We start from the raw sequence: 20,687 nt of genomic DNA, 5'->3' as shown, positions 1-20,687 counted from the left end.
CAGTAAGGCTAGATCCGCTGAAATATTTCCAGGATATATCTATAACCTTAGGTTCTCAGAAAGATCTTGGGCTCTTGGAAAGACCTTGGGTTCTTGGAAGTCCCAGAAATGTGAAGGAGAGTGCTGATTGCGAAAACCATCCCATTCCAGGACGAGATCTTGATCTGTTAGAGCTCATGAAGTAAGCCAATTGCCCCAAATTGGTTTCTGTGCATTGACGTGGAAGGATCTGTCTGGATCTGTTTGGTTCAGTTGTTCGCCTCTAGACAGGATGTAGCTCCTACTTACTAGTCAGTTTAGACAGCAAGATGTTTAAACTAATTATCTGTTTAATACCACTACAGTTAACTGAATAATTTGTATTGTGCACTCATGTAAGCTTTGTTAACGGAATGATTCGTATCCTGTGCCAGTGCTCTTAGTTGATTGGATGATGGCTGCTTAAAAACCCCTGAGCACAGTTCATCAGGGTTGGTCTCCTCTTACACTTGCAATGGTATGGGACAGTCAACTGGTTGGCACCAGCCAGTGAATAAAGACTCTGGAGCTTTCCAGAGTCTGCCTCTGACTCATTTCTGGGATTTCTTCAGTCAATTCATAACATCAACCAAGACTGCTATCAGTAGGGAAGCCATTGCTCAAAAATGAAGAAGAAATCAAGATATTGTTGGATAACAAAAAAAGAGAATTCACTGCTGGCAGAACTGTTTTCCCAGCAGTATTTAGTAAAGTTCTTCACACTCAAAAGAATTCTGGGAAGGAACTCCAATCTACACGAAGCCATGAAGAGCACTAACAAAGACAGCATTAGTAAACATGAAAAACTGTACTATGTATCTTATTTATAACTTTCATGTTTATCTTACCTGATTAAAAAGACAACTACATAAAATGCTAATATGAATCTATTTTGATGGTCACACATTATATAAAGACACAGTTTATGAAAAACATAATACAAAGAAAGAGGGTAGAAAAGGAGCTTACCCCAGTTGTTGTTTATTTTTCTTGCAAAGGCAGACAGACAGAAGGAGATAGATTCTCTGTCCACTGTTTCACTCCCTCAAGTGGCCAAAATGACCGAAGCTGAGCCAATCCAAAACCAGGAGCCAGGAGCTTCTGCTAATGGACTGTTTACGGAAATAACCAAGTTGAACCAAGGTCACACTGCATTAGGGTATGCCCAATCCAGTGACTGATATATAACAAGAGAGCATTTCAACAGAGAGACAGAGAGAATGCCAGATGAACAAGGAGCTGGGGTTCAGAGTGACATGCCTGCATGCCAAGAAACCCCATGGCACTCCAGGAACCTCCAGAAGCTCTGAGTGTGGAAGTGAACAGAATTTCACTCACAGCCCCCCAGGAGAATGACCCTGTGCATACCCTGATTTGGGACCATACGCCTGCAGAATTTTGAGAGAATTAACCTCTGCTGCTTGAAGCCACCCAAATTGTGAGCCTTTGTTCCAGCCCCTGAAGTAGGACAAAGGCAGTAACACAGGAATAGAGGAACCATAATCAAATTAACAGGTGTTTTTTGTTTTTTGCTTTTTTAAGGTGGAGAAAACAAAAACTGAAAGTGCAGCATCCAGTTAACTAAAAGGCTAGTGTCTAGTCAATTCCCTAAAATAGCTGAAATGGCCAGGGCTCAACCAGACTGAAGACAGAAGCCGGAACTCCATCTGGGCATCCCACAAGGGCTGTACACTTAAGAGTCCAGCCATGAGAACTGCTGAACTACCTGAACCTCTTGAGTAGGACCCTTGGGGCATGCCCCACATCAGGGACTCTAGGATGGTTGGGAGGCTGGGTGTGACTTCTCCCATGATCTCCCCTCTTTCCCTCAGATACAGGGAGGAAAAAGAAAATGTAGAAATAATAGTCTCACTCCCTTTCCTGCAGCCCTTGACCCTTTGCACTGTAACTACATAAAAATAATAAAAAATAAAAATAATCATCTTAAATTAAAAAAAAGAGTCGAGCCATCATCCACTGCTTCTCAGCCGCATTAGCAGGGAGCTGGATTGGATGGGAAGCAGCCAACACAGGAACCAGTGCTCTTGCAACACCAGGGTCCACTGCCTTACAACACCAGCCCTGATGGTCACTTCTGCATTGCCAAACACTACTGACAAATTTATTTGTAATATTTTCCCTGCTCAAACAATCCTTTACGGAAGCAATTCAAAATTCCATGGAAAAAGCAGCTAATAGTAAATTTATACGTGAAACACATTTATGAAACTTTTGCATAACTTTTTTCATAATATGCATCTTTCACAACCTTTTGTGAAAATCACTCATACATGCTATAAAGAGAAACAGAACAGATTTTTTTTTACCCCCTCAAACTAACGAACAATTGGAAAGCTGTCAGTATTATCTAAACAATCAGCTTGATTTTCTCTGGCTCACATACAGACTTTTCTATGCTAAAGACAACTTAAAACACACAGACCATTTGTGCCCATTATAATTTATTTGGTTGTTGCTACCATTCATGAAAGAGAATGAGTTTGTAAGAGTGGTTGAAATGATGATGATAATAATATAAAAAATTTACCTTTCCATTTTGGACACAATGATTATTCATTGTTAAAGAAAATTAGGCATTTTGAGATTTAAATTCTGGAAACTTACCATTTTCAGGTAGATTACTGTGGTGGTAGGAAAATTAAGATGAGTGTGTGGGCAGGTGGGAGAGGGATGAGATAAACAAAGAAATCAACAATTTAATAGAGTCAAAGTAAACAGAAGCAGACCACAGCTATGAAGTTTGTTTTCTGATAAATAGGCAATGTGGCTCACTATCAATTATTCTATGAACCATTAACTTCATTACCGGTCTTGCCGTTCTACACCATGAATCTCCTGAGAATTCTATTACACACCTGATACAAACTATGAGGATTTCATTTCAGCAAAAGCTAAATTAGCAAGTGCCTAAGGTAGCTTTTCATTTGCTCATCCGAGCAAAGAAATCAATAAAGGACTTCAGAATCAGGGGGAAAGAGTAAGGGAGGCTACGCTGACTGCCTTACGTGCTAGCCGCGCCGTGTGCCTGAGAAAGGAAAGGTGAAGACAGCTTCCCCCAGAGGTGTGAGCCTGACTGACTTCCTCAATTAATAAGGAAGTCAGAGTCTGCATTTGGCTCACTGCGAGGGCTGAACTGTACTGATTTTGACAGGTGACATGCAAGTCTTCTCAAGTACTCCAGTGAAATTAAGGAATCAGGGCACTAGCAAGGTAAAAGACCTTTTAAGATGCAAATTAAATCATAACCATGTCTAATGCCCTTCGATGTAAACTGAAATATACACTACACTAAAATGAATGCCATAAATGAACTATGCCATAAATGAACTATGTAAATTACCAGCTTCTTCAGTATGCTCAAACGAAAGAGATTTAACTATATATTTTAGAAGTCTGTTTTGTAATATACAGAAGTCTGTTTTGTTAACAGCAAAAAAAATGCATGGCTCTAAATACCCGACTGTGATGTCAGTTTCTGTATAAGGGATTTGCTAAAGCATTTTCACTCGTTGCCCTGAAACACTATTTTATCCCTACATTCTTCTTTTCCTCTCAGCAAAATATCAGCTTTTAGAAATGAATATCTGTAGTTACAACATTCCATTAACAGTATTCTGTAATTTAGGCCAACTGCAAGGGAGAAAATGGTATTAGCAGTTGAGAAGCTCCAAAGTTTATGCCACAGGATGGACCAAAGCATTTCAGGATAATTAAACATATTTGGCCACCCTGAGCCAAGAACCTCGTTGCATTCTATCTTGTAACAGAATCTGGAACTAAGGTGTGAGCCCCCCACTGTGCTCAAGGGAGACATACTCAACATTACTTACACAAGGAAATCCATATTCATTCCCAGAACAGATTATTTTCCCCTCTGAAAGCATACACAGGATTATAAACATTGTGCAGCACTGGAGAAAACTTATTCCAAGATCAAGTCTATCTTCTTAGGAGTCATATTTTTCTTGGGTCCTCAATCACCAGGACATCTTAGTACTAACTTAGGCTCAGGCAGTTAGTAGTATGTTATGCACACATTTCTGAGGGATCCTTGAGTTCAAGAAAAGCTTAGGCTCTTGTGGCAGGGCTGGAATCCAGGGCTAGAGCCTGGACAAGACAATAAGTATCCTGGGAAAGAAGAGGTAGAGACACAGTGATGGGTAGAGACACAAGGCTGTTGGTTGGCGGAATACCCCTACTGAAGCTGTGTTAGAGCTTGGGCCCAGGCCCAACAGGCAAGGCAGTGTTGGGAAAGCTGGAGGATGCAGCAGAAATCTCTCTGTCCTCAGAAGTCAAATCAGCCAGCAAGTGGAACTGGACCATCTCTTCCACCCACAGCTTTACTTCCAGAGGGCCTCTGCCACCTATGAAAATTCAGTGCCTGGTAGAGTCTGGGTAACTTTCCTTTGTGGGCAGAACTCTTTTCTCCTCCCTCCCACCCTCACACCTGTTTTTCAGCGGCACAAATCTTGCCCACACTTTCAAGGGATTCACTGACCTCTGAAAATTTATTCATAAATGCCATGGTAAGAATGAAATAGAGCTCCGATGATTACAAATAGCAATAAACTGGTGCCAACAGTATGGTCAAACCACACATGGTCATGTCTCCAAAACTATCAGTGGATGACAGAAAAGAAGGATTTTCCATCTCCTTGCTCAAAATAAATCATCTAACATGTCCTTTTATTTGTCAAAAAAGGAAGGAAATGTTTTAGATATAACAGACTGTATATGCATATATTTCTCTTATTCAGAAAAGTATAAACCCTAAGGGGAAAAATTCATAAAGGCCACTTATGAGTTGCTGTGTTCAATTTTGAAACTCTCTATTGCTTTGATGAAACACTAAGCACGAGTAAGTATTGAATGTGCTATTATTTTGGAACTCTGAGGTCTTTTCAAAAGTCTGCATAACCTGAGGTATTGTTAATAATCATAAAACTCCAAGCAACAAAAGTCCCTCACAGATATCATCTGTCCTTTGCCAGGCACAATGATTTTGCTAAATTTACAACTGTATTAGGATATAGGTTATTTAACTAGAAGAAAAGATGCAAAAATCAAGGGTAGCAGGAAACCAATTTGCTGTATCGAATAAGACTACCAAGCTAAAACCACAGGGGATATTGAATGATCACTACTTGTGACTGTCTTCATGATGGCATATAATATAAAACACCTAAATGCAAGTGCTGAATAATATATTAATTCAAGCTAACTAGTCACAGCAATGTGAATATCAGCATCCATGCTTTGTAGTGATATCTTATGAAGATATTAACATGCAATTTATTGCTTCATTCACAATTTGAATTTAATATCCTTAATAAGAAGCATTTGCACTAAAATTAATTGTCTCTGAGATACACACCTAAGTGATCATTAAAACTGATATCATGTTGAGACATACCTTACTCTTAAAGTACAATAACTGCTGCTTTAAATTATGAACAACTCCAGGAGAACCAGGAGAGTTTAGATAAACATAATAAACACACATCTCCAATTTTCCTTACCACTCAACAGATTCAGTATCTTTCCCTTATCAGTCAAGCCTCAAAACTATAATCATCACAAACTGATTTTAATTTCTCCGTAACAACCTACTGCCCATTTCCCTAATGAAGTTTATAAGAAGCAGAAGAAAGAAGAGTGAGTAATTTAATAACTGCACAATGAGCTCATTTGCTGTAGGTAGACCTAAAGATCTTGTCTCTGTGGCATTTGAACAGGGCAAATAAAGCAAAATACACTCTCAGGTGAGGTTTCTGTAACTCAAGAGAAAAATAAATGATGAAGACTGCAGTGCAAGGAGTAAGCTGCTGCCCTTGATTCTGGTACCCTGCATCAGACTAGCAGTTGGTCTGCAGGCTGATCTGCTTTTAACCTAGCTCTCTGCTAAACCATCTGTGAGAACAGTGCAAGGCGACCCAAGTGCTTGTGTCCCTGCTATGTGCATAGATGACTCAGAAGTTTGCCTTCGGCTGTCAGCCTGGTCCAGCTCAGCGCAGTCACCATCTGGGAAGCTAAGCAGAGGACAGAAGACATTTCTCTTCCTTTCTCTTGCGCTCTCTCCTCTCCTACTTTCCTTGCTCTCGCTTTCCCTCTTTCCTCCCCTCTCCCTGCCACTGTCTTCCAAATAAAATAGAGAAAAATACTTGCCCATTATTCCTAACTCTCCCAAAACTAGCTGCTCTTCAAAGATATGAAGGTATCCAGTTTATAACAACATAACAGACAAGGAACAGCTAGAAGAGCTGAAACTCAGAGGTATCACATTATGCAATACACATTGAGTGTGTGTTATCAAAGGTACTAAAATACAAAGACAAGTGTGGACAGCCTCTCCCTACAGACAGTGCTTTTGTTAGACATGCATGTTAAATAATCACTGAGCACCACAATGAGCACTGAGAGACCTGCTGACAAAGTGCAACACTTCACAGAAGGTAGGCAGGAGCAGCCCAGGAAGTGGAAAGGTGCTTTACACTCAAGCAGGTTCAGAAGCTAGCCAGCAACATGGCTTAAGCAGTTACTTAATCTAATACTCGGCTACCCAATCAATAAAAGTGGCCAACAATATCCATACAGTTAGCTTGCTGTTAGGAGAAAAGTCATCACAGATGTTTAAGAAATCAGCATGGTTTCTTAGAAATAACAAACACTTGACAAATTATACTGGTTTCACCATTATTACTATCATTGTTCAGAACCGAAAAGAAAAAAAATTAGTCATTTCTGATGTGCCACTGGCAGTAGCTGTTGCATCACTACTACTGCTCTTACCATACCATCTTGGGTTCTTTTGTACTAGCTTGTGGGGGAAGTAATGGTTCACCCATGGACTGCCTACCATGAGGATGGCAAAACTAAGCAATGCAGTTAAAAATGCAGAAAAAAGGAAGAGGAAGGTGGATGAGAACCAGGGGAAAATGGGAGGATGGGGGAAGGTGTCATTACTGTGAAATACATGAAACTGTTCACCTTACATGGACAAAATAAATTTAAAAACATGTAAGCAAGGTCCCAAATCACTTCACTTTATAAAATGAGAGCTGATTAAAGAGGGGCAAGCTAGGGTTATGACACTAGCAGTTTTAACAGCAAAGGAAGCACAGGAATACCACCTCGTGTGCCACTATAGGATCAATCCTACCAGTCAACATGACGGGCTCGCAAACAGGAATGCATTTCATTCACATGACTGTTACTACCAGCTGCCAACATACACTCAGTATGGAAGAAGAGAAAAGTAAAGTGCAAACTTCAGAAATACCAAGTGGTGAAAAAATAACAATAATGAAGGATGCACAGGAGGCCTGAGAAGAGCACAAAGGAGCCCAGCATTCCAAAAGAGAAAGCCTATTGAGGACTGCACTTATTACGCTAGTGAACCTGCTGTCAGCCTGCAGCCAATTGCAGAGGCACCAGCAGATGAGCTTAAACAGTGTTCAGTCTATTGGTTTACCACTTCCATTATTTTTCCAAACTGAATACAGTATTATATAAGCTCACTGTCATGATTAATGCCAGCGTGTTTCCACAGTATACACATTTGAGATAACACTGGCAGTTACGTCATCATTAAAATGAATCCTATATTGTTTTTAAGGAGGGATAAATTAAAAGCAGGGATGCTGGAGGTTACAGAAGGTCACTTTACTCCGTGCCTCCTTGTTGCTGGGAATAAGGACTTTCCCCTCCCTTCCTGTAACTCAGTACACATTGATTCAGTATCTACCATAGAACATGCCGCACACGTTAGGTTCTTGATAAAATCTTTAGCCGCAAAGGCATGCCACCAGGCCCAGGTTCTTGATAAAATCTTAACAAGTGCATCACATGTGAAGTGTAATAGGCATCTTTTATCCCCAGGGAGATTTAATCAAATGAAATCTCAACCCATCTATTTTTCCACACCGTACTATTGAACAATACGGTACAAATCTGGGTATTTTCCTTTAAATTTTTCAAGAATTTTTTTTTTAAGCTGGTGAAGGTTTCTTTTTTTTAAATCTCAATTGTTAGGTGAAAGTAAAGTGAGGAGAAAGAGAGAACAGCCCAATGAACCGCTCTCTAAAGAAAACCTGCCCAGTGATGCATCTTGCAGACACACAGGCGAGTCGAGTCCTACCAATGGAGTTCTCCAGAAACCCTCCGAGGGCAAAAACACAGTAGAACTATCATTTCAAGGTAGAATCCTTCAAATCCTCAATTTAAAAAAATTAAAAAAAAAAAAACCTACCACCTTCTTTCACAGGCATTAGTTTCTTTCTGTTCCTCTCCTTTTTCTTACTGATAAGCACTCCTTAGATAAGCCAGGTCATTTTTATAGAGTGGCCTGAATGTGTCAGAGGAAAATGGAAAAGCCAACGGGCTCCTGGGCATGGAGATCACACCAACTGGGCTTCTTCCCACTCTCCTTCCAGATACCAGGAGCCATGTGAGCCTGCCATATGACTCACCTTTCTTTTCAGCCATTCGGGTTGTATCTGTGGAGTGGCGAGCTCTGGGCTCTGCCACCCAGATAAGGATGAAGAGAACCCATCAGGAATGAAGGTCATGTCAAAGTGACAAAGAGGCAAAAGGCTCCCAAGTTCAGATGGCGGGGCTTCCATGGGCCCATTTGCCTTTGTTTTCTTTTGCCCCTTAGCTCCAGATGGTGTCTCCCCCTTGGAGTGTGCAACGGCCCTGTCCACTCTGCCTGTGAAGTACAAAGGACTGGAAGGCTTTCTAAGGGTCAGATCCTCATCTGAGAAGTTCATATACCCCATAATGACCTTATTTAATTTTTTAAAGATTGATTTACTTTTATTGAAATTCACATCAGATTTATGGAGAGGAGGACAGAGAGAAAGTTCCTCCATCCGCTGGGTCATTCCCCAAATAACCACAACAGCTGGAGCTGAACCAACTGGAAGCCAGGCACCCGGAACTTCTGAGTGTTTGATGCAGGTCCAGGGTCACAAGGTAGATCATTCTCTACTGCACTCCCAGGCCACAAGCAGGGAGTTGGATGGAAAGCGGAGCAGATGGGACACGAACTGGCTCCCACATGGGATCCTGGGACTTTCAAGGTGAGGATTTACCACTGAGCCCTTGCACTGGGCCTCTTCTGGTCAGAGTCTACACTTAAGATATATGGCTACACTATAGGCTGTACAATTCATTTTAAGCAGAAGGCTGTTTGATTCCTTCTCTCCTACATTCATTTATTGAGTCACTACTGGGAAAGGTATATCCAGAGAAAGAAATGACAAAGTCCTGTTTTAAGATGACAATGTAGGATGAAGACCAGATTCATACACACCTTTATCGCAAAAACTTAATATAAATGGTAACAAACTAGAACTTGTGATCACTTGCCAGCTGTGAACCACACATCTGGTATCTCCCAATAATACTACAATGTCGTATTTTGGAATGGTCCATTCATCTTCAGATCCTCTCCTCCAGCATCTATTTTGGGCTGGCTGAATTGGCAGTACTGGCACTGGTTTAGGCGGTGAGCTTGAGGATTTGTTCTGCATTCTGTCTTAGCTAGTGCAATCTTGTAATCCACTGAAATGATGAATTTAGTTCAAGTAGTATTTGGTTAGTCTATTCAGAGTTAACACATGAATATTTCTCTTGTGTGGATTTATCTGAACTTCTGACTCTAGCTACTCTGGGACTATCCATCCTTACTATATACATTTCTTCATTTCAAAGAAATTAACATGTTATCACAAACCATACATGGGTGAGGTCTGTTTCCTTTTCTGCTCACACATTCACTGCATCCACTGGTGTTCACAATGTGTGTCTCAACTTTCCTGCAAACACGGCATGGCTGTCATACTTCTTGGTATATTTTGTTTTGGTTGAGATTCACTTGTTCTTACAAGTGTTGAGTCAAAGTGCTGAATAAAAGTTGACATGCCTATGACAAATTTGTAAACAGCAAGTCTTAATCATCCTACACTGAAGTACTCAATAAATTTAAAGTATAAATCACATATAGTTACTAGAATGACCTAGCTAGGGAAACAAGAACAAGGCTAAAACTGCTAAGTCTTTTTCACTGTATATTTATAGTTAACAATCAGTTTGATATGAACCACACAGAATGGCTAAAGTGTATTTCTGGTAAGGCAGAGTCTATTCACTAAAACTTCACCAAGTACAGAACTAGGCACCAAACAGGAGCTCCATGCCCCCTGGAGCATGTAGTGGTGGCTGGGTGAAGGAAGGCAGCCTAGGTCCGTGACTGAGGACTTTGACCCCACCAGACGCCGAGAGGCACTGGCGGCTCCTTTAGCTGTGCTGGGTGCGCCAAGCAAGAGTTCCAGCTCCACCCCAGCCCCAACCGCACTGCAATCCCTCCTACCGCCCATGCCAGCAATGTCAACACCCATGTCAGGAGCAAAAAACTGGAACCATTTCTCTTTCATTTCTAATTTTAAGAGACTGTGCCCTGGTGATGCACTAGCTAACATGGCTAGGGGATCTTTTGCTGTTCTTCTCAGGGAATGGCTTTTTTTTTGTTTCATTTTACAGTTTTGCAGTGTCAAATCCAATTATTTTTTCCTGTGAATTTACCTTTTCACGCTTTCTATTTGTATCTTTCTCATTAAGTTCTTGTGATTCATTAATTGATCATCCATAAGAGTCTCCATAAGAGACTGATTGCTTGTAAATATCTGAGATTATTTTGTAAATATATTTTTATATTGAATTTTGAATTACGTGGTACAATTTCGTATAGCTTGGATTTCCCCTCCCAAACTCCCACCCCTGACAGATTTTCCCCATTTTACTACAATGGTGTAGTCCTTCATAAGGAATAATGATTCTATCAATCTCTTTTTAAGTGTACCCTGACATTGTTGCTACAGACAATGTCAGACAGTCCAGCATCCCATTGTCTACACGTGTCCAACAGTTTCTTTGGGAATCCATCCTTCATCTGGAAGCAGGGATGCATGTTCCATTTTTTTACCCCCACATCTGTATATGAAAGACCCCAGTACTCCATCACTACACATTTCCATAACTGAGAAGCCATGAAACAAGGTCAACAACTGGTATGAGTTAGAACAGCCACAACAACAACAACAACAAACTACAGCACCATGAAACTATATTATATACATCTAGGTGGTCCCAAGTGGAGACCATTATGCTCAGTGAAAGGAGTCGATCACAAAAGAACTAATATCATATGTTCTCTCTTATATAAGGAAACCAGCATGGAAAGTGTAACTTCAGTAATCCAATCCATACTGTTTTTTGTTTGTTTGTATGGCTGTATCCCATGTGTTTTGATGTTTTTTATTTCAATTTTGTTTATTCCAAATAATTCCTTTTCTCTTGTCAAATTCATCACTGGCTCATGGATTACACAGAGACATTATTTTTCACAGAGACTTTTGTGTTTCCTTTTTGTTACTCATGTGCTGGTTACTCAGTGGCAAGTTTGTTCAAACACCTGAGATTGATAATGTGCCTTTTATCCCTGTTATTGCTACATCTCATGAGCAACAATGTTCTAGTTTCTATTGTAATCTCTTTAGCACAACATGTGTCATGCGCTGGCATCTATTCCTACAAGAAGATTCTTGACACTCTCTCACTGCTCTACTGATGCACTCGTATTTTTATCGCATGTTCGTTAACTTCATGTTTTGAAAGTCTACTCTTTTTTTCCCTGTTGTGGACTGTGCACACTGGCTCTGTATTTAAAGGAATGAATTACAGAAGTATAGTGGAAACAAATGTGTACAGATATGGAAACAGAGCAGTATGTCTCTACGAACCCCCAGTGAAACGGCTGAAGATGTCCTGACAGTAGGACCCTGGACTCTCTGACACTGTCCATGCCTACATTGTCGGGAGACACTTCAAAGCAGCATGAGGGACACCCACTGTAAAACTAGAGGGGAAATCAGTGGGCAGGGGAGGAACTTGGGGAGGGGGATGGGAAATGCAAGTGGCTATTTTAAATTGTGTCATAAAACAAAAATTAAACAAATAATATAGAGAGCTAATTTTAAAAATGACAACAGTAATGTCCACTTAACTGTCAGATGGTCAAGGCCTCTTCACAAAGTTTATGGGAAATATATACTACGGAAAAAATATAGACCTTAAGTTGAGAGAAATAATTTTTTTAGGAGAAAAAAATCTTTTAAATGCTTAGATATTTGTATTTATCAATTTCAAAAACTGCATTAAATTTAAGCTTTTAGGCCTGGCACAATAGTGTAATGGTTAAAGTCCTTACCTTGCACGCCCAGATCCCATATGGGCACCAGTTCTAATCCCGGCAGCCCCACTTCCCATCCAGCTCCCTGCTTGTGGCTTGGGAAAGCAGTCAAGGATGGCCCAAAACCTTTGGACCCTGCACCTGCGTGGGAGACCCAGAAGCTCCTGCTCCTGGCTTTGGATTGGCTCAGCTCCAGCTGTTGTGGCTGCTTGGGGAGTGAATCATCAGACGGAAGATCTTCCTGTCTCTCCTCCTCTCTGTATATCTGACTTCCCAATAAAAATGAATCTTAAAAAAAAATTTAGCTGTCTTCTGCACAAATATACTGCAAAGAGCACACTGATTTCAAGTACAGATTTTATACAGTGCTTGACAGACTGTATGTCCGTCACTAATAGTCTGAGGTAATTATTCTATTTCCCAAGTGACCTTCGGGCAACCAGTGGATACTCTCTAAGCCACATGGTTGCTCTCTTGTCCTTATTCATTGCTCCCTGTTTTAGAAAATTTATTCAGCTGTTTATTTCTTCAAAAGACAGGAACAGACAAAAAGGTGGAAAGGTAGTTCACTGGTACACTCCCCAGATGCCTGCAACAGTTGGAGTCGGACAGGCAGGAGTTGGGCATCAGGAACTGAATCTGGATCTTCCACATGGATGAGAGGGATCCGACTGGTTAAGTTATCGCTGCTACCAGCCAGGATGTGTATGACAGAAATGGGAGCAGAGCCACGACTCGAACCCAAGCACTCTCATATGGGATACAGTTGTCCCAAGCACTACTTTATTGGCTAAATCAAATGCTGCCCATTCCCCTGTTGGCATTTGTTATCTGGCACCACAGTTACTTGGACATATGTCCATTTCTCTAACTTGTCACTTGAGCATGAGTGCACTGATGGGTAACGAGAGCATGGGTTTAATGACCTCCTAGTTTGTTTGCAGTGACCCTAGATGAATCAAGTGGATGGATATCAGACTCTGGGTTTCCCATATACCATTCATCCCCAGATGAAAGGAAGATGTTGAAATCCATGCTCCAACTGAATGCATGGTATTCTTACTGAAACAGGTTAAAATATTTCAGGTAAAACACAGTGACTATTAGCTGCAAGGATTACTGTTATGTGACAGCAGCCAGGAACAAGAGAGAGTTCACCAGGGAAGAACTAAGGTAAATCTATTTAATGAAAAGGAAAAGCTGCAAAGATACAAGAGCTAAGGTGGAAAATATAAACAAGAATCAGGCAACATGCATTAATGAAGAGGAAGGAAAGAAAACGAATAGGCTGGCCACCAGTCTCCATTCTCCATCAGGTGGCACTACAATAGAAGCTGGAGGCGACCGCATGGCAGTCTGCAATGAGTCCCATGGGGAGACACTGTTGCTGGCCCATGGTCAGGTCTGCTTAGGCTCTGTGTCTTGAGTCAATGGCTCCTTTGCCTTACCTGCAGATGCTCCAAAATATAGGGTGGGTTTGTCATGCCAAGCCTCAACATTGCTCCCTCGGGGATTACTTCAACGAGCTTCCACAACAGCGTGGGGAGGTCAGTGCCAATATCTCTGCCGTAGGCCCCTGTGTCCTCACTGGTCAGCCAGATCTCACAGACGCCCTCTGGGAATCAAGGAGATAATGAACAAATCTGTTAGGTACTGTCTCAGGTGGCATAGCTGCTCATTCTGATGCACTATTTTTCAACATCATTAAGCAGTCAGTCTGGGTATGCAACTGCAGAGAAAAAAGCAGCTTATCCCATGGTAGCAGTGGGTTAATAAGTCCATTTTATGAACACCAAAGAGTAACAACATTGCTGTGAAGTATCAGTGCATTCTATGAAGTGATTAACATTCACAGCCAATCAGTTCAGCTGTGCTTCCTCTGAAGCACTTTGATCAAGTCTAAAGCTTCATCCCACCTCAGAGAATACCTACTGCATTGAACACCACCAGCTCTGGAACTAAAACAGACTCCCCACAGAACAGGTACCATCATCAGCTAGCTCACTCATCAGCCTGTCACCAGCTCTAGAAAGTATGTCAAATGTAGCTTTAACTCACAGAATTTCTCCTGCAGTAGCTGCTCAAATCTGCCATTTTTATGCAACTAAAATTGGTGTTCATTTCATTGCTGCATTCAGAAAAGCTGATTGATGTGTTAAGTTCTTTGTGTTAGAAAAACTGTTCACAGATAGCCTGCATCCTATTTTCTATCAGACAGGCTAGGAAAATGAGTACATGCACCTAATACATTCAGTAAGCATTCTGGGTACCACACATACACAAAACATGTATACACAAAGGTGTGTTTGTGTATGTATACGCTATCATAGGCATACAAAATCCTGACTGCAAATTTTATAGCTTATAATAAAATCATTCTGAAAATCAACAGGAAATGCTTTTAGCTCACTGGGTGCTACTTAAAATGAATGAGAGTCAGCAAGAATCATCCAGATTTTCATGGTCCACACACAGAACCTTTCAGAACTCAAATTCCAAGGATGAGCCTATTTCACAAGGCCAAGTGACTGAAAAGGCTAAAGCGCACAAGGAATCGAGCCTGGGAATTTGGTCCCTGTTCAAGTGATTTGCTGCTCTGAAGAATCCAACACATCCACAGGCCATAAAATGATACTGCAGCTTGATCCAAGGTAGATGTTTCTAGAGAGTGCCTTAAAATTATAATTTTAAATGGTCTTTAGTTGACAGAACACAAGAATTGCAAAACACACTTGAATATTCCTTGTCAAGAGACACATCAACATAAAAAAAAAAACCCACAAGTAAACCCAGAAGTTGTCTTTCTGTGAATGTGGACTTAAAAGTGTAATAAAACAGCAGAAAGTAAAGATCTGTAGTCCTTAACATATTCCATGGAGGCACAATAACATATAGCGCCAAGATCTCTAAAAATGATTTTTTCCTTAAAGATACATTGACTATTATTTTAAAAAATGCCCAATCTATGTAAAAACATTTTTTGTATTTTCCCCACCTGCCTATCTTTGAGACATACATATCCTCACCCATATCCATTTATCATTAAAAAAAAAAAAAACACCCAAAGGAGGGAAATAAAAGTTTAGCTTTCCAAAATTACAGAATCAATGACTTAGCACTGAGAACGGAAGACACAAATCACAGCTCCATTTTAAAAAGTTGAAAATGTTTTTAGTTTTTGAAAATCATCAGTATTAGATACTTTAATTAGGAAAACCCATGACTTCCTAACTGTAGAAATAATCTTTAGTTTTAATCACTTAATAACAAGCCTATCTTCCAAAGAAATCATCTGGCATATACATAGATTATCTTTGTAGTCTCAATTTTATAAATATTCTGTTCATGGAATATTTTTCTATTTAGAATTGGACTACAATTAGCAGTATCATCTTCATATCATATATGCCATCAGACACTGAGCTAATAGTCTTTCTTTTCCAAAAAAATATTTTTAATCACAAAACCACTTTAGGAAAAGATGGCTAAGTAACAACATAAACAGATTTCAAAACATTCTAAAAGGGGTTATAAAAACAGGACATTATCCATGATTTTCCAGTTACTGGCATTTGAGCAACACAATGTGAATATTTTAAAATGAACAGAATAATTTTAATTTATAATTTTTCCATCCAAATGGTTCCATGTTATGCCGTATGTAGAGGGAACGATTTCTTGGAACAGTGCCTCGGTTGCTTGATGAATATAGAAGGGGAAAATCACCATGAATAGGAATGGAAATAACAACCACGCAGAAAACAGCAGTTGGCTCTTAAAGCTACATAGGTGGAAGAGATCAAGAGCCCCCTGGTGGGGTGAACCACCAAATGAAATCACACACACACACACACACACACACACACACACACGAAGGTGCTGGAAACCCTCCTAAATGGGCAAAAAAAACCCCAAAAAACCCAAAAAAAAAAAAAAACAAACAAAAAAAACCAAGCAGCAGTCTGGGTATCTCCAAGATGAAGGGAGCTGAAATACAACACGTAATAGCAACCTGGTACAAGAACCAATTAAAGGAGAGCATCTGTGCAAAAATACACACCCCTCACACAATTCTTTACTCAAGCACCAAATAGTTACCAGGCCCTCACCTACTGCAGCTGTTTCAGCTCAGCACACTGACTCATCATTAAGTTTCTCTGAGCATTGAGGGCCAATGTTGTAGCACTCTGGGTTGAGTTGACATCCTGTGTCAGAGCACTGGTGCAGTAGTCCTGCCTCCTCAACTTCAAATCCATCTCCCTGCTAATGGGCATAGGAAGCCTGCCTAAGGTGTCTTCTCCTCGTACCTGGGCTGCTGCCAACAGATACAATTAATTAAACACTAGCCCTAGTGCTTGCAACCAGTTGGAAAGTGAACCAACATATGGAAGATGACCCTCTCTCATAGCCTGTCTTTCAAATAAGAATTCTTTTTCAAAACTCCCATGAACAAAAACCATGACACAGGAGCTGAAGAGGAAACACTGACAGAGGGCAAGTTCATGAGCATCCCTAGTGGAAGTGCCAGAAGGGGACAGAAGGAATTGCTGGGATGAACTAAAGTAGATAGGACATCACTCCAAATGAGATAAAGCCAGGCTGCACTGCAACTTGGGCTTTGAGGAAGAACTAAGAGAAATGATGGTACACTAAGCAGCCCAGACCTGTAAGCAGAAACACACGCCAAAAATGGAAAATGGTGGGAAGCAAAACGCAAGACAGAAATTAGTTGTCCTTGTAAGCTTTCAGAAAGAAATTTTTACATTTTCCCATAACTGTTCATCTGTCTGACATTTACTTCCCTGAAGCTGTCCAGTCTCCTTGACTACTGTGATGTAATGCTGGGTTCAACGAATCATGTACTACCTTCAAGATGAATTCCCCTTGAAAAGCCTAAGCCAGTACTAACAGAATGAAATGCACTTCACAGCAGAAAGCCCTTAGAAAACAGCTGACTTGTTGGAATCTGCTACCATCTCAGTCATGCAATCACAGATGAGCCTGTAGCTGGAACACACAGCTATGTTCCCCTGCTCACAGGGCACCCTCTACAGCCACCTTGTGATCTCCAACCGACAGTCATGTGAGATGTCGACAGCTGACGGAAAAAGTAGGAGACATAAAAGGCTCATAATAAAACAAAGATAATGTCCTCAATAAAACAATCCCCCAACAAAGAAAATGTCCTGGAAAAAGTGAACTTTGCCAAAATCCAATTTCAAAAGTTGATGACTCACTCTGACTTTCCCTAGGTATGAACTTTTTTTGTAAGTGAGTTAAAATTTGGGTGAAGATGAATTCCATCTGGTCAGAGGAGAGATATTTCCCTAGTAGCACTGGCTTTATCGTTGAAAAAATTTCCACAACAAGTTGTTCAAGTAGCCCAAGATGAGCAGCCTTCAAAAATAAGAACTATAAAAATAAAGTACTGCAAACAGCTATTAAAGAGATTACAATTACAGGGTCCTAGATGAAGAGACAATCACATCTATTAAACAATCTGAAAATTCCCTCCACCTGCACCTCCGTCTTCCTTTTGCTGATGTACAGTTCTCCTTGCCTTTTGTTCTCCATTCCTATTTTCTCTACTCCTTCATCCTCCCAATTTTATACCCCATTTTCCAACATCCTGATACAGGTTTCACTCTCCCATAAGGAATTAAAATGAAACATAGTATTTGTTTTAGTAATTTAGTGTTCACTAAATGATCCGCTTTTACTTCTTGTCGCTTGATTCTGTTAGAGTACATATTAATTATGTTGTGAATTATTTCTTCATAAAAATAATCTTAGAAAGTCAGAAATAAATAGGGTCTTCTGTTCAAGCATTTGAACTGTGATGGAGCGGCCAGGGCTGTACTGCAGTGGGTGGAGTGAGCCACTGCTGTCAACATCAGCATCTATATGGGTGATGTGTCAAGTTCTGGTTGCTCCACTTCTGGTGCAGCTGCCTGCTAATGGCCTGGGAAAAAGACAGCCGTGTGCATGTGCCCCTGCTATCCACATGGAAGATCTAGATGAAGCTCCTGGCTTCTGGCTTCAGCCTGATCCAGCCCTGGCTGTTGTGGCCACCTGGGGAGTCAACCAGTAGCAGAGTCTCTCTATCCCTCTCTCTCTCCAATGGTAATGCCTAGTAGACAATACTACATATGAATATATATATATGCATATCTATATATGTGCTTACTGTCTACTAGGCACTATCCTATATTATATGGGCTTCTTTTTTTCTCCCCAAACCATCTGAGAACTGGTGCAAACACTATAGCACTTCACTTCTAAATACATCAGCACATGTCTTCTGGGAACAAGAACACTCTCTCTCAACTAGTGCTCTTGATAAACAACACAGCAAAACACTTCCACTTCAACCAGGATAAATCCTCCGTAGCTCACTGGGCAACTCGTTGAAGTCTCTGTGCTTTAAGCATACGTTTCCTCTTCCACTCCTCTTTGCATAACGACTATCTCTTCCAGAAAACTTTCATGGAAGCTGAAAGTAATTTACCTTCTCTCTTTTGTGTTCTCAACTACCAGGTACACAATTCCCTAACACACTGTTACAATTATTCTTACTTGACTTGTCTCTATTGACAGAACATAAATATCACCTGGACAGAAGTGCACACATCGTAACAGAAGCACATAGGCCTAGGCCCACTGACGGCGCCTAGCAGACAGCAAGCACTCAGGACATGTTGATTACATCAACGGTATTTAAGAAGGACGTTTTCATCACCAAAAATGTGCACATTTAAACTTAGATATTACCTGCAAAGCATTTAATCTAACACACACATAGCACATGTGTGTATGACTACACATGAGTACATACACAGCGGGAAGAAAAAGTGTGCACAGGAGAGGAGGAATTTCTGTATTAGCCAACGAGGAAACAATATGCATATTTCTTGGACAATATATAGACATGCAGCTTAAATGCTGTAAATCTGGTCGCAATTCTCTTACCTTCTACGCAAGATTAGTAATTTTGCTTTAGCCACAGCCAGACAACATACTACCTGGACATCTTTTTTGTTAGAAACGAGATTTCTTTGTATAAAACTATTAATCTTTCAAAATGAATTATATGGACTTCATAAATAACAAACAAGCGGGAGAGGCCCAAAGTCCCGCAGCTCCCATGCCTGTCTCCCACACTGGCGCGCCTGAGCTTTGTTCCTAACCGCTAGCACAGGCTATGGGATACGGAGGCAGTAGGGATGGCTCCGGGACCCGCACTTCTTTCCAGGACACCATAAAGAGTAGGAAACAGAAACAAAAAGAAACCAATGAGGAACAAAGTTGAAACTTCTTAGGAACAGAGTGTATTTTCAAAAGATTATTTACTTATTTATTCATTTATTATTTGTGAGCAGAGTAAGAAAGAAAAGGAAACAGACAGGAAAAAAGGAGATATTTTTCTCTCCCCTGACTATCTCCCCGAGACATAATGAATCCAGGAGCCTGGAAGCTCATCCTCGTCTCCCACAGGACAGGCAGGCGTCCAAGGACTTGGGCCAGCATCTTCTGCCTTCCCAGGCACATTAGCATTAGCAGAAAGCCTAACGGGAAGCAGAGCAGTCGGGATTCCGACTGACACTGATAGGAATCCTGAAGTCACAAACGCTGGCTTAACCCAGTGCACCACAATATCAGCTCCAAAGACCAAGTATTTTTTTATGACTTGTTTCTTTTTTTTAATCCTAAAAATCTTTCTGAAAAATGGTATCCACCAACGTGTGTTCAATAGAACTTGAAATTCTGTGGCTATAATAGCAAAATTTATTTTTTAAGGTAAAACTTATAATTCACTACTGTAAGTATATTAACTATTAGTTTTCCATTGTGTAGTTATAATCTTACACCTTCAGCTTGACTATTTAGTTATATAACGTAAGTGTTCTAATGCAAACATTTATTCTTTGTTCCTTTCACCAAATTATTGTTGAGTGTCTAACTAGACGCTGCTTTGAATATTACTAATATTTCTGCCTTCATGAAACTTATCCAGATGGCAGGGAAACCATTCTGAATCAAGTGGCATACTATCAAGCAGCAATAACTGGCAATAACATTTCTTAATGGAAGCTAAAAGGTACGAGTGATAAAGTGGAAAAGGAAGGATACTGATATTTTCAGCAGGGAATAGTTGAGCAAGACTAAGGATGATCTAAACCTGTGTGAGCCAAAGCAGTAAGCCACCTCAAGCTGTCCTACGGAGGCAGAGGCAATGTAAGAGCAAAGTGTGAGTGTCTCACTTCCTTTGAACTCCAAGAGGCCCGTGTGGTTGCAGTAAAGTGCAAGAGGCACCGCGATGAGAAAGAATGGTTCAGAGGGGCACCGGCTGCTGCACAAGGTCAACAGGGCAGGGCTGAGTGAGCTAACTGACACTGAC

The 20,687-nt window shown here is 40.7% G+C and overlaps 1 protein-coding gene across 1 annotated transcript in view; it reads right to left on the bottom strand.

The window, feature by feature from the left end:
* The window catches only part of CDKAL1 (CDK5 regulatory subunit associated protein 1 like 1), a 640,980-nt gene that overhangs the window by 258,557 nt on the left and 361,736 nt on the right, over positions 1–20,687 (bottom strand). Inside the window, exon 9 of the mRNA XM_040967680.1 lies at positions 13,738–13,904. Coding sequence (XP_040823614.1) covers positions 13,738–13,904 — 167 coding nt within the window. The remainder of the gene's footprint in view (positions 1–13,737; positions 13,905–20,687) is intronic.

Source organism: Ochotona curzoniae, unplaced genomic scaffold (genome assembly GCF_017591425.1).
Source record: "Ochotona curzoniae isolate NIBS_2020 unplaced genomic scaffold, NIBS_Ocur_1.0 scaffold_461, whole genome shotgun sequence".
NCBI lineage: Eukaryota > Metazoa > Chordata > Mammalia > Lagomorpha > Ochotonidae > Ochotona > Ochotona curzoniae.
The sequence above is the reverse complement of the archived record's forward strand: the minus strand, read 5'-3'. Positions and strand labels throughout refer to the sequence as shown.